Source organism: Quercus lobata, chromosome 2, assembly GCF_001633185.2.
Source record: "Quercus lobata isolate SW786 chromosome 2, ValleyOak3.0 Primary Assembly, whole genome shotgun sequence".
NCBI lineage: Eukaryota > Viridiplantae > Streptophyta > Magnoliopsida > Fagales > Fagaceae > Quercus > Quercus lobata.
In genome coordinates, this window is record NC_044905.1 from 36,294,900 (window position 1) to 36,309,435 (window position 14,536).

General features: G+C 34.1%; 2 protein-coding genes across 3 annotated transcripts; both read left to right on the forward strand.

Annotated features, from left to right (window-relative positions):
• The first annotated feature begins 1,005 nt into the window (after positions 1-1,005).
• Positions 1,006-5,505, forward strand: LOC115963771 (very-long-chain aldehyde decarbonylase GL1-9-like). The gene is made up of 3 exons (XM_031082927.1): positions 1,006-1,087; positions 1,212-1,406; positions 4,428-5,505. Exons 1-3 carry the CDS (start codon positions 1,006-1,008, stop codon positions 5,084-5,086), a joined length of 936 nt encoding a protein of 311 aa, XP_030938787.1. The 3' UTR covers positions 5,087-5,505.
• Positions 5,506-11,348: 5,843 nt separating this feature from the next.
• Positions 11,349-14,390, forward strand: LOC115977859 (co-chaperone protein p23-1-like). 2 transcript variants are annotated; one of them, XM_031099885.1, is made up of 6 exons: positions 11,349-11,443; positions 13,127-13,313; positions 13,396-13,561; positions 13,678-13,715; positions 13,801-13,858; positions 13,986-14,390. In XM_031099885.1, the coding sequence occupies exons 1-6, from the start codon at positions 11,439-11,441 to the stop codon at positions 14,093-14,095; spliced, it is 564 nt and encodes a 187-aa protein (XP_030955745.1). In that variant the 5' UTR covers positions 11,349-11,438; the 3' UTR covers positions 14,096-14,390. The 2 variants fall into 2 exon arrangements, with proteins under 2 accessions (XP_030955745.1, XP_030955744.1); XM_031099884.1 differs by lacking the exon at positions 11,349-11,443 and adding an exon at positions 12,909-13,013 and having other exon boundaries at positions 13,986-14,189.
• The last annotated feature ends 146 nt before the right edge of the window (positions 14,391-14,536 follow it).

Genomic DNA, 14,536 nt, shown 5'->3' on the forward strand with positions numbered 1-14,536 from the left:
CCGTCTCCAGAAACTATAAAATTACAAATTTACCCTGAACACTTAAAATTAAATAAAAGTATAAGAAATCTGACCAGAACAGCGAAACTGTTCATCTATAATGCCCAAAAACATAATAAAATATAAAAATCACCATCCACTAGCAAGCCTATTCAAGTTCCCAAGTACGATTATCCAAAAAAAAAGTTGTTCCCAAGTACCTAGGCATCGTTTGACATGTGCTAATTTTTTTTTGCTAATTCAATAGTTGGAGGTGAGGGGATTACGTTTCTGTTAGAAACAGCAAGAGGTGTCGATTGAGGTATGAGGCTCTTGTCGACATGTGCTTAATTAATGCTTGCAAATTAGATTTAGCTTTTGGACGCCTCTTATACGTTTTTATTGGTTGCTGCTGTGGTCCTCCACCACTTTACACCAGGCATCATTTTTTTTTTTTTTTGATAAGTAACGTAAAAAATTTTATTAAAAAAACCAGTGGCACAAATCAAGAACCTAGATTACAACGATCAATAAGATTGGGGCAAGAAAAACAAGAATAAGAAGGCAAAACTAAACTCCACTCAAGGAGAGTACGGAAAAAGAAAAACTTAATGTCAAGAATAGATTGTTCGCAATCCTTGAAGCATCTAGCATTCCTCTCCTGCCATAAGCACCAAAACAAAAAATGCAGCACAAACCTCCATAAACCTATATTTCGATGCCTACCAAACTTCCCTTGCCAAGAAGCTAACAACTCACTAACTTTATACGGCATAACCCAATGTATACCAAACAAAAAAAATACCATAGACCACAACTCATATGCTATAGGACAATGAAGAAGAAGATGATTCCCCGATTCCCCACACCTTTTACACATAAATCACCACTCTAACGCTGCAATATGCCTCTTCCAAAGATTATCTGTAGTTAAGATCTTATCTAAAGGTGGGAAAGATTATCCGTGGTTGTGGAGATACGGGCATGAAGTTACTCATCTTTGGCAGAGGGTTATATCCACTAAATATGGGGAGGGTCAAGGGGGTTGGAGTACTAAAATTTGTAGAAGAACTTATGGGTGTGGTTTGTGGTGTAGTATTAATGAAGGGTGGGAAAGCTTTTCTAAGCATTGTTCCTTTGTTGTGGGTGTACTCGGATTCATTTCTGGCATGATAGATGGGTTGGGGTTGATCCCCTTAAAATCCTCTACCCTGAGTAATATGTGATTTCAGCTGATAAAGAAGCTTGTATTTCTGATGTTTTGAGTCATCAAGAGGGGAATGATGTTAGATTTTGGAACTTGAGATTTTATAGGGATTTCGAAGACTGGGAGCTTGCTGCTTCTTTTTCTCTTCTTGATTTTGTTCAAGCTCATCTTCCACGTGGAGTAGGCAGCGATTTTTTGTGTTGGGGTCTTAATGGAAATGGTAAGTTTGATACTCGTTCCTTTTACAATGAGTTAAGGGCAACTCCCAACTCATCTTCCCTTGGAAGAGCATTTGGAAAGCAAAGGTTCCCAAAAGGGTGGCTTTTTTTCTATGGACGGCAGGTCATGATTGCATTCTTACATTGGATAATCTTATGCTTAGAGGTCACCCTTTGGCAAATCGGTGTTGTATGTGTCGGTGCAGTGGGGAATCTGTGGATCATCTCCATATTCACTGTCATGTGGCAAATTCTTTATGGGTTTTTATGCTTCAAGCTTTCGATATTCAATGGGTCTTGCCTAGCTCTATGGTGGAATTATTATTTTGTTGGAATCATTGGCTTGGGAAACATGATTCAGATATTTGGAATTTAATTCTAGGATGTTTGATGTGGGCTTTATGGATGGAGCGTAATCGTCGGTCCTTTGAAGATTTTGAGAAGTCTTTGGTTGAGTTAATAGGCCTGTGCCAGAGAAGTCTTTTTGATTGGTCTCGGTGTTGGGGTTTTACAGAATGTACTTCTTTTGTTCAGTTTTTTTTTTTCTTCTCTTAGTTTAGTTTCTTGATTGTTTTCTGTCGTGTTCTGTTTTGTGCTTTGCTGTGTTCATTCTCATGAACACATTGTATGTTTCTTTTCCATTTTCATCAATAATAATTCTTATATTACCTATAAGAAAAAAAGATCTTACCTAAGACATCATTTACACCAGGCATCGTTGCATCATTTGATTGCAGTTAATGCAATTTGAGCTTTCATAGTATCTAGCAGGATGCATTTGTGACAATGTAGGATCATTATATTCCTAGGCTTAAAGCCTAAGCATGGGTTTGAACATCTACCTTGCTTGATTGCCTTAAAAGGAAGGTTACTATTAAGTTATTGAGATAAAGGCTGCATAAGACAATTTTATTACTTATTTTAAAAGAAAAAAAATGATGGACAAGAAGAGCTGGGAGAAGAACTAAAAAGAGGGGGCTTGAAGTGAGTTCAAACTTAGAACCATCTGATGACCTGCTATAATTTTAAAATTTTGCCACATATACAGTTAAATTTGGGTTTTGGTCACAGGATTCATGTAACTTAATCTTACTGGTTTGGATTGCATTATGGTCCGGATTGTGCCATTTTGTCACATATGGGATTTTTTTTGGGATAAATTACAATGCTTTCTCATTAGTATTAGTGGTCTAAATGGACATGTCAATCAAGGAAGTAACATAGTCTATGACTTTAAATGGAATAGAATGGAGAAAAAGAATACATTTGGCTGACCCTAACTAATCCTGTTGAGGATCCTTAGCCGACCTCAAAAATTTGGGACTACGGGCTTTGTTGTTGTTGTTGTATAAATTATAATGCTTTCTCCTTACTTGATAGGATCTATCTTCCTCCAGACCAACCAGCACTCTAAGTTTCTCCAACAAATTTGACTTCTTCAACCTCACATCTCCAAATACCTCTTGTTCTTTTTTGCCTATAAACATTGGATTTCTTATTTACCCATCATACGTGGTTCCACTAGAGAAATAAACTTTTGCCAAGCCACCCTCCACTCTTTTACAAAAATATCACTATTCACCAACTTCTCCTATGAGTACCCTAAAATTGTTCAAATTAATTGATGATGCATGTGCTAGTATCATAGTATGTGCCTTGACTTGTATGTAACGACAACTTTTTGCATGATTGCATCAGTTATCAATTTTACTAGATTTATGCTTTGTTTGTGTAGGCGGAAAACATTTTCTCTATTTCTAGTGTTAGGGACTGAATTGGAAAACAAGCCCAATGGAGCAGATAATATTTTCAGAAATGTTACATACTCAACAAAACCATCCCAAATAAACTCCACACCACAAAAAACTCTCCCAATGGTGACTTTTCTTTGTTTGTCTCCCCTCTCCCCCCACAGACCAACTGTTGCCACGTTGACTAATTTTTGTCTTTTTGAACAATATTTTTGGCTTAAATTAGTTGAATTTCTGCTTTATTTTTGTTGTTGCATAGATTAATTTAGGATCAAATTTCCCATTTGAGGCAGCAAAAAGAAAAGAAAAAAAAAATCCTATTTGGGGTCTGTTTCATGAAAGAAAGATTTTGTCATATCCTTTTTGGAATTACAAGAATTTTTAATGATTATCAATGCAAGTCAAATGAGAGAAGATGTTTTCTGACTCATTTTCAGGGTCACAACCTAACATGGGAAAAGAAGTCAGTTTTCTGGAAAATGTTTTCTCGAAAACACACCATTTTTCAGAAAATATTTTTGTCAAAACAAACAGAGCGTATTATTAAGTAAAAGGTTTGCATAAATCTGTCCGGATTACAAGTTATGCTTTTACTGCCTCATTATTCTCCTCAACCATGCTAAAGGATATGATCACATCTGTTTCAGTATGGACACAAGTTCACAAGCAAATATTTTTTTTTCCTGTCTTTCATATCTAAGCCAATGACCTTTAGGTCGAATGATATTTCTTGGTGTTTCCAACAGAGACATCCAGGGTCTGAATCTCCCTCCCACACTTAAAAGGGAACACACACACACACACATATATATATGCACACACACACACACACACACACACACAACCCCATTGAATGTCATCTTTTTGCAGATTGTAAGAAGATGTTAACTTCTTTACCCCCTTACATTTGAATGTATCTTACCAGTATAGTGCTATGGATGAAAGGTTTGATATGCTCTTATTGTTGACATGGCATTGTGGAGATCACACAGATTGCTTGATCTACTTTTTTCTTTTGCTTCATCTTTGCAAATTTTACTAAACTCAAATTGTGGATATTGTATTAAAGAAAACACTATCAATTGATTCAATTTAAGAAACCTCGTAAAAATTTCATCCCTTTATGCTTTTTGGATGATTTATTGAGTAGCATTATTATTTATGTGAGCCTGCCTGCTGAGTAATCAGCGAATTTGTCAGAATTATACAACTAGATACCAACCAAATCATGTTGATAAATATGTGGCTGATAAATCATATTAAGAAGTTGAGAGCTGGTAACTTCACATTTTGGTATATCAAATCAACTGCTAGTGAAAACATTATTTTTTCCTTTTTGGTTCCTTTACTGTTTAAGTTCGACTAACGTTCTTGCATTGGTGCTACAGCTGACCTCGAAGGCTAATGCATCAGGGATCACGATTCAGCCCTCCATTCCTGTGCAAATTATGCAGATTGTTGTTGCAATGTTTGTCATGGACTCTTGGCAGTACTTTGTGCATCGCTACATGCATCATAACAAGTTTCTGTACCGCCACATCCACTCTCAGCATCACAGGCTGGTTGTCCCCTATGCAATTGGGGCCCTTTACAATCATCCACTTGAAGGACTCTTGCTGGACACTTTTGGTGGGGCAATCTCTTTTCTCGTCTCAGGGATGACTGCACGAACAGCTGTTTTTTTCTTCTGCTTTGCTGTTATTAAAACTGTTGATGATCACTGTGGTCTTTGGTTGCCTGGCAATATTTTCCATATTGTCTTCCAGAACAACAGTGCTTATCATGACATCCATCATCAACTCCAAGGACTTAAGTACAACTACTCTCAACCTTTCTTTCCCATATGGGATAAACTTCTTGGAACGCACATGCCATACAATCTAGTAAAGCGACCTGAAGGGGGTTTTGAGGCAAGGGCAATGAAAGACTAGAAGTTCACTAACAATTTTCTCAGTGTATTACTTTAACCTCACTCAGACAGGAATGATTTTTGGTTGAGGATGAGCCATGTGTTGGGAAGCTGAAAGAATTATTAGAGGCTACATTGTAGGCATCCAGTCGGAGTTAATTTGATTTCATTCCTCTTTTGATTGCTCAACACTATTTTCAGTCGGTTCTTGTAGCACCACCAATCTATTATGAATTCTAATTGTGTTATTCTATGTTGTCTATTAGGTAGCATATTTGCTTCCTTTGTCATGGAATGTTAGGATATTCAGGACTATTGAGATTGGTGTACTTGCCATGTATGTTGCTTTAGATAGCTAGAAATTGTTTGCAAAATAAGGAATTTGTAATTTGGAATGCTTTAATGATTTGAATTCAGACTATCATGCCCTGGTTGTTCCAATTCGCCTTGTGCGTCTTCTTTTTCTTTGATGACCATGCTAAATAGAATTTATTCCATTTCAAGCTAGTAGACAAATTAGCCCTGTCGAACTGTTTTTTAATTTTTTTTGAATGACTGTTTATTTTTAAAATAGGAGAGATTAAACATCAATTTCTATTAACCATATAAAAAGAGCCAAGAGCCTTCGGAAAAGTGTTTTTGGTTTAATCAAGTTTTGTAGTTTTGTTGAGCCAAAACAGTGAGTTTTGAAGGAGAAGATGAAAAGTTTAAACGGTAAAGGCTGTTGTGTTTAGAAACTGCTCCATGTCAAAGGAAAATTATTGAATACTCTGAGAGTATCATAAATGCATAGTCTTCCCTCTCATATGAATTATGGGTTTTACTATAAATTTAATTAGTGAGATCCACAGTTATGTGAGAGGGGAAAATATGCATTTATGATACTCTGAGAGTACTCAATAATTACTCCATGTCAAAATGCTAGTTTAAATGTGTTGAAAAAATTAATCTAAAATCCTAAGACCACATAAAACACCACAACTTATGCAACAACTGTCTACATGGCAGACTGTAAATGGTGGATAAAAAGTGATGGATCTATGTGAAAGTGACAGACTATCAGTCATATTCGGTAGTGTAGTTGTGGTAAAAATTGTAGTATCTTATGTGGTACTAGAATTACTTAAATTTAATTAGAACGAGTATTATGTCTTCCAATAAAGTAATTGAAATTTGAAAGATGTCTTCCAATAAAGTAATTGAAATTCGAAAGTGAGTCCCGTACCCAAGGACACTTGTCACCTTAGACAAAAGACTAGGTGGGCAATTGATGGGGAATATTTATGACATAGCATTTTGTAGACACCTAATTCTTTGCCTCCCATTTAACCTCACTTGCATTGCATTCCATATAATCACCATCTCATGTCTCCAAGACAAGATTGTAATTTTGATTCTTTGAACTCCAAATAATTTTCATAAAACAAATCTAGAGGTCATAACGATCAAAGCAACAGTCCATGAGCATTAATCGAACCATTGAATTAAAAAAATATCAAAGTAACAAGTTTTAACAATAAAATGCACTAGCATTAAACCAGTCCCAGCCATAAGTGATTATAATCTCTTAATTCTGATTGGTTTAAACAATGTGTCATATTCCTATTGGCTAAGGATAGAATTTATGGTAATGTTGCATGCATCCAATTTAATCCAAAATCAAAGTATTTATTGATTCCTGACAAAATAGGTAGAAATTGATTAATTAGACAATTAATTAATCAATTAAACCTATTTGAAATTAATTTGCTAACCTTAAGGACCAAGAAAATCAGGAAATGAAGTCAAAATTCGAAAGAATTAGCTCCCATTTGAAAATGGAAACAGATAGACCCAAATAGGAAAAGATCCGGGGAGGATCTAGACCAAGTGCCAATTGGCACTTGGACTAGAATCCTCAAATCTCCTTCCTTTTATGCTTTAGCTTGCTCCCTATTCTATTTGACCTTGATTACTATGTTTTTCCTTCAAAAAACCTAATTTTCTAGGAATCCCACGTTGTTTGGAGACTAAACCCTAGCTCCCATACATTTAGTATAAATACCCCCTTCCACCATCAGTCCTAAAACACACCAAGTATCCCAGAAATTCTTAGAGCTTCTTAGTAAATTGAGATCTCTCTCTCTCTCTCTCTCTCTCTCTCTCTCTCTCTCGTTAGTAGTAGGAAGGTGCATTTGGTGTCTTGGACCTCCTGGTCTCAATTTACTAGAAGGGATGGTTTGGACCTCCTAGTCTCAAGCTACCAACTTCTTGCTTACAAACCCCTCTAGAAGTATTGTCTAGCTCGTAGTGTGGTGCATGCAGGTAAGGTTTCTTAAACTTCTCTTTATTTTTATGTCTTAGCTTTTTAGATCCAAGCATGTTCAATTTCTAGGTTTTTCACATGTTCTTGTTTGTTAGCATGTTAGATCTAAGGTGTTCATAGCCTTGCATGAATTAGATTTTTTTTTTTTTTTTTTTCAATTTCAAATAAACAATTTACATGTTCTTAGATTAGGGTTTTCAATTCAAATACATTGTTCTTGTGCTCTTAGATCAGGGTTTTTCTAGTATCAATAACATGTTCATATGCTCCTAGATTAGGATTTGTCACACATCACACACATATTCACAATCTCTTTCAATATCCAATATATGCATGCCTAGAATAGGGTTTCATCATGTTTTTGGATGTTTAACCTTTCAATCATGCATTTTGCATGGTATAAACTCTTGAATGATATGATATGATCATTAGCCATTACAGTCTAGAAGACTGGTTTCACCAAGTAGGTTAGGTGCCTAACACTTGTTGGAAATATATCATAGAATAAACAAGTTTAATACGATAAATACTATCTCAAGTATTTTATCTAGAATGCAAATTAGCAAGAACATATATATATATATATATGTGTGTGTGTGTGTGTGTGTGTGTGTGTGTGTGTGTGTAAATATAGGAACAATCTCACAGTGCTATAGAATCACGCTGCAAAAGCGTTGTCCTTAAAGGTTGATTCGTGTCACTCGGAGTAAAACTCAATGCGACTAATTCTCTTAGCCAAACTTCCCCCCCAAGATTAGAGTACTATAGCATCAACCTTCAAGATGGACGCACTTTCACTCGCGAAGGTTCAAGAATAATCTTCTAATATTGCATTTCCTTAATACAATTAAAATTGTAGAAAAATATGTTGGAGAGTAAGAGATTAGAAATGGTGTATTTGGAAATGTAGAGCAATAGAAAAGGCCTTTTAGGAATAGTGTAATGATAGGTATTATATAGGCTATTTATGACAATAATGGTTTATAGTTATTGATTACTAACAACCCATAAAATCCCAACGGCTATATAATCTATATAATTCATTATTGCCTAACGGTTATTTTACTTATAAATCCCCAACAGCTAGAAAATAAATAATAATAAAAGTGTTTGGAACACACATCCACACCAACAACACCTTCCCAATCCGATAACCTAGCCTTCGAACTTAGATCAAAGGTTAGTAGATTAGACTTATCCTTGTAATCTTCTCTTTCTAGACTGTAAGTAGGAATCAAAAGATTGTGCTTTTGTTTTAGATTGTATCTAGGACCAAACAATGTAAATTTTTGTTATTATCAAAGATATGTACTTTCTATCAAATAATCAATAACAATGGTGTATTTTTTCAATTCTTTTAGTTTCTTATTTTCTTTATTAAAATAATTGGAAACTCTACTATAAAACTCTTGATTTAGGAGGAATAATAATAAAAGTAGAACCTCTCCATTGTCTCTTGAGAGGCAATTATAAGAGTCCACCCCATTCGTGTGGGAAAGAGCCAAAGACCACTGAAAAGGTTTTGGGAGGCGCGATCTTTCACACATTTCACATTACCCTATATTAAAAGGATGGTGTGGTAGGTTGGACCGATAAATCACTTAGTTTGACCACAACCTCAAATGGAAAGACATTTTTATTACCTCCATGTTTTATGCCATAAAACCTCTATTTGGGGATAACTTTGGAATTAAAGGGAAGATATTGGGTGAAACCAAGTCCCAGAAATCTCAGAATAATCCCTTTTCCATTTGCAACATAAATAACGATATCTCCAACCCTTAAAAGTATTGACATATTCTCAGTTTTTAAGGCACTTTTCCTTCAATCATGTCTTCTCTCTCTCTCTCTCTCTCTCTCTTGAAGGTGTTCACAGATCGAGTCTAACCCATGATCGACTGTATTATTAGTTGGGATTCAGTATTTATTATTTTTCATAACCACTACCTAAAGTTTGTAATGTTGTTTTTTCTTAGGTCATTCACTATATAATATATATATATATATATATATATTTATTTATTTATTTTTTATTTTTAATTTTCTTGGAGAGACTTTGTTCCCTCTATACTCCTTTATATTTATTTATATATTCTAATAAAATTCTGTCTAATTTTATTTTTAGGCAAATCACACTTTTCTATCTTAAGCTATTATCTAGATTTCACTTAACCCTATGAACTATTGACATGAGTGATTGACTCCTAAAGTTATAATTCTATTTTAATGTCCTAGAAATCTCATAATAATCCCTTCTCTATCTTTAACATAAATAATGGTATCACCAGCCCTCAAAGGTACGGACATATTCTCAGTTTTTTAAGGCACTTTTCCTTTCGTCATGTTTTTTTTGTTTTTTCTTGAATGTGTTCACGGACCGAGTTACGAAGGTTAAGTGTAATCGGGGTTATAATTAATAAGGGTCCATCACGTTTCAATACTTTATGCTTTATGGGATTAAGTGTAATCAAGTCATTATTTAGGATGAAAAAATTGTAACTTACCTTTCATTTTTAAGACTGAAATTGGGTCATAATTTAGGCTTTGTTCGGAAGTTTATAAGGAAATAAAATAGAATGGAATGAAATGATCATAAGGGAATGAAATGATCATAAGGGAATGAAAAAAAATGGAATGGAATAGAATATATTTAAATAAGGGAAAAGAATGGAAAAGAACATAATGTAATGGAATTAAGTAATTTTGATTGGATGTTTTAAAATAAAGGAATGGAAATGAATGGAATGTAAGTAATTTTGTTTGGAAGTAACATAGAGGCTTTGTTTGGGAGTTCATAAAGGAATGGAATGGAATGATCATAAGGGAATGAAAAAGAATGGAATGTATTTAAGCAAGAGAAAAGAATGAAAAAGAATGAAATGAAATGAAATTCAAGTAACTTTTTTTATTTATTTGTGGAATTAAAGTAACCTTGATTAGATGTTTTAAAATAAATGAATGGAAATGAATGAAATGTAAGTAATCTTTTTTGGGAGTAATATAGAGGGAATGAAATGAAATCATATTATGACAATATTACTATTAGACTCCTATTTCAAAATTAAGGTTTGAATATATAAGGATATTTTGGGAGTTTTAGTAAAAAATTCATTAAATTTAATTTCATTTCCTCCCATTCCTCCCAATTTCGGGGGGAATGAAAAATTGAGGTTTTAAGAGAATAGATCGGAATGAGTATTCCCTCTTACCCATTACATTTCCTCCTACTTAAACTCCTAAACAAGATAATGAACTTTTCATTCCCTCCATTAAAACTCCCAAACAAAGAAAGGGAAGAATATTCTAAAATTATTTTTTTCATTCATTTCCATTTCATTCCATTCTCTTCTCCCAAACAAGGCCAAAAGGAATGGAATAAAATCATTTTATGACAATATTACTATTAGACTTCTTTTTTAAAATAAATGTTAAATATATAGGGCTATTTTGGGAGTTTTAATAAAAAATTCATTAAATCTAATTCTATTCCTTCTCATTCCTTCTAATTTTGGGGGAATAAAAATTTGAGATCTTAAGCGAATAGAGAAAAATGAGTGTTCCCTCTTACTCATTACATTTCCTCCCACTTAAATTCCCAAAGAAGATAATGAATTTTCAATTGCCTCTATTAAACCTCTCAAATAAAGAAATAAAAGAATACTATAAAATTATTCTTTTCATTCTATTCCAATCCCTCCTCTCAAACGAGGACTTAGAATGAAAAAAATTGTAATTTGCCAATCATTTTTAAAATGGGGGCTCTATATATATATTCACCATTCACCAATTCACCAAGCAACTCACCAAAAATCTCTTCGCGGCGCCTAGAGCCGAATAGAAGCATCCAGAACACATTTAGACCGCACTTAAAACTTAAAAATGAGATTTAAAAAAAAAATTAAAATTAATTAATTAATTAAAACTAAAATCACTCTAAAACCCTTTATATATACTCCGCACATCATTCCTACGTTTTCTTCTATTCCGCATTTCCGCTGTTTCTCTCTCTCTCTCTCTCTCTCTAGCTGTTTGTCTCTTCGTGTGTCACTGTAACCTTAAAGCTGTTAAGATGAGGTATGTTTCTTCACGCTCTATGCAATCGTTTAATCTGTAGCATTTTTATTCATCATTTTTTTAAAAATTAATATATTAAGGTTATAGAAACCCTAAGCTTCGATGTTTCCTAGGTTGTTTGTGTTTCTGTTTGGTTACTGAGAAAGAAAAGCTTGAACAATTTTTAAGTTTAGGTTTACCTTTTTTTAAAAAAAAAAAAAAAAATTTGACAGTTGACTGAGCTAAACTGCTAAACCAGGTGGTTGTAGACTTGTACTAGGCTCCCTTGGATTTTTATTTTTGGTTTATCTTATTTGGGAAAACAAACAGAAGTTAGGGTTTGAGTTAAGTTGATTGATTAGGGAATGGTTTCATTTTCTATCACTATTTTTATTACTGAGAAAATGAATGGCAATGAAAACCAAACGGAGGGTTAGGGTTTAAGATTGTTTTATAAGCTCAGGGTAGGTTCCCTGTGTGTGTGTGTGTGTGTGGGGGTCCTACAGTTGTGGGGGACTAAAGACTAGAGGGATAATGTATATATCTGATACACAAGATATCTTCTCGTGCTAGGTTCCATAATTGATTTTATTGCATGATGAGCGCACGGGTGAAATGCGTTTGTTTTCTTCTCATTGATTTGTTGTATGCAGAAGTTACTGTAAATTGCTGCATTGATGCTTAGAATTATGATATTGCTTTTGTTCTAAATTAATTTTGTAGTGTTGTTATATTTGATTGTAAATTTTAATTAGATGGTAGTGTGGTTGTTTGGTTATTTTTTTATTCAGCTAAATGCTAAGGATTGAAGAGAGCGTGGATCACCCAATCCTTGTGATGATTTTATGAACAACAAGCTTTATAGTTTGGCATTATTCTATTATCTGTGTTAATTGACTTGTTTATGTTGGAAGTGTTGATTCTAATGGTAAAAATCATTTTAATAAATTGGACTCTGTTATGTTTTAAAATTTTTGGTCAAAATACAATGTTACTCCCCAAACTTTAGCCCATGAGTGATTTTAGTTCCTGAAGTTTAAAGTGCTTGTTTTTAGTTCCTAACAAACTTAAAGTGATCACTTTTAGTCCCTATGGAGTGATAAATTGTCAGTTTTTAGTTTGATTACATCAACTAAGGGACTAAAATTGATCATTTTAAATTTCTGGAACCAGTAATATATTTAAGCCAAAAAAATTTGAGAGTAAAATCTCATCATGGCACGAGAGCTAATATGACCTATCTATAGATTTAAGAAAAAGAAAGGAGCAATAGTTTAGAACTGATATTTCATTAAGCTTACAGCTTGCTCTTTCTGTCTTGTTGTTGCTTTTAAGTGTTTTGATATGTCAGCTAGAATTTGATAAAAAGATATTGGAATTTTTTTCTCTTTCTTTGACCTCTTCTTCGTTCACAATACAATACTTCTGATTCCACAACCATCAGTATAGTCAAGTTGTTCTGATTTGTAGTGATTGGTGAAACTAGGTTATGTGTGCTTGTATCTACAACAGATGAAAGGAAATGGAATTGCTAACTGACAAGTCTATGCAAAGATTGTATATTCAAGAACATGGTGACTGCAGAGTTGAAGTATGTTTAGAATGGCAGATGTTGAAGACTAGACTAATTGTGTCTGTATAATAAATGAGTTTTTCTATAAAACTCTTTCTTGTCCTAACTTCTTTTCAATTTCCAAATTTCAGTCGTCATCCTACTGTGAAATGGGCCCAGAGTGCTGATAAGCTTTTCATTACGATTGACTTGCCGGATGCCCAGGATGTGAAGCTTAAACTGGAGCCTGAAGGAAAATTTTTCTTCTCTGCTACCACTGGAGCAGAAAAGATACCTTATGAAGTTGACATAGATCTGTATGATAAAGTTGATGTAAATGTATGACACAAATCATAATAATCTCTCCTTTTTATTGTTACATCCTTTTGAACAACATTTGTATTAACATGACATTCTGCAGGAGAGCAAGGCTAGCATTGGCTTGAGAAATATCTGCTACCTTGTGAAAAAGGCCGAGAACAGGTGGTGGAGCAGATTGTTGAAGCAGGAAGGAAAACCTCCTGTTTTTTTGAAAGTTGATTGGGATAAATGGGTTGATGAAGATGAGGAGGAGCCAGAAAATAAATGTGAGTCTCTTTTTGTTACTTTATGGTTTGTTGTTCATACCGTTGATTTTTATTTTATTTTTTCCCTTGGCTATTATAATTGATTTGTTACTCTAAATTGTCATCTTGTTTTCCAGTGGGATCTGATAAGGACTTTGGCGACTTCGATTTTTCAGTAAGTCCTGATATGATCACTTAAATATTGTTTCATTGTATTTATTTAGTTAGTTATGCATTCTACTTGTGCCCTTTTATTTCAGAACCTGAACATGGGTGGTGGTCAAGGCTTTGACGCTGACGCTTCAGGCAAGGATGATGGTAAGTTTAATAATCCAGGCATATACAGTAATCCTCTCCTGCAGAATTTCTCTGTTGGAACTGGATTTGAATTTTGATCTCTTTTGTTCAAATAAAAATGATCTCAAGTGTCTTCTATTACCTGCAGAAATTGATGATGATAGTGACACGGAGGAGGAACCATCTGCTGGTGGTGAGCCTGATGCAGAAGATTCTCATGGTGTTGAAACTGGTGGCAAGCCTGATGCAAGAGCTTGAATCTCTGTTTGATGTGTTTTGCACGGCTAAGCTGATGTTTTGTCACGCAGTTTAATGCTTTAACTAACGTACAAATAGTGAATGTTTTACTTCACATATCTTGCCTTTTTACCTATTGCCTGGGTGGGGAGGGGGTTATGTTAATTTTGAGCTCTTGGTGTTGGCAAGCTTTAAATTTCTACTCTCGTGGTGTATGTATACAAGCATGAGTTATCGGGCTTTGGTGTTTTCATAATTTCTGTTTGTTTACCATCTTATTTTCATCTTAAAAGGGTGTTTGGTGTGGATTTCATTAGAGTTTTAGTACAAATTTAATTCGAATTAACATTTTGTAAGTATTTATCTTGAAATTTAATTTTCACACATAATTAAAAAAATTAGTTTATAAAACTATTTAAATGAGTCAGTAAATCTGAAAATTTAATTGTTGATGTCCTATAA

What these genes read in the sequence shown, in the direction of transcription:
- LOC115963771 (XM_031082927.1), top strand. Translation starts at nt 1,006, where the DNA reads ATGGGGAGGGTCAAGGGGGTTGGAGTACTAAAATTTGTAGAAGAACTT. An exon ending in TGGTGTAGTATTAATGAAGG is followed by an intron (nt 1,088 to 1,211) that starts GTGGGAAAGCTT and finishes ATGTGATTTCAG; the next exon opens with CTGATAAAGAAGCTTGTATT. An exon ending in TTGGGGTCTTAATGGAAATG is followed by an intron (nt 1,407 to 4,427) that starts GTAAGTTTGATA and finishes TAAGAAGTTGAG; the next exon opens with AGCTGGTAACTTCACATTTT.
- LOC115977859 (XM_031099884.1), top strand. Translation starts at nt 12,994, where the DNA reads ATGGTGACTGCAGAGTTGAA. An exon ending in ATGGTGACTGCAGAGTTGAA is followed by an intron (nt 13,014 to 13,126) that starts GTATGTTTAGAA and finishes TCCAAATTTCAG; the next exon opens with TCGTCATCCTACTGTGAAAT. An exon ending in ATGATAAAGTTGATGTAAAT is followed by an intron (nt 13,314 to 13,395) that starts GTATGACACAAA and finishes GACATTCTGCAG; the next exon opens with GAGAGCAAGGCTAGCATTGG.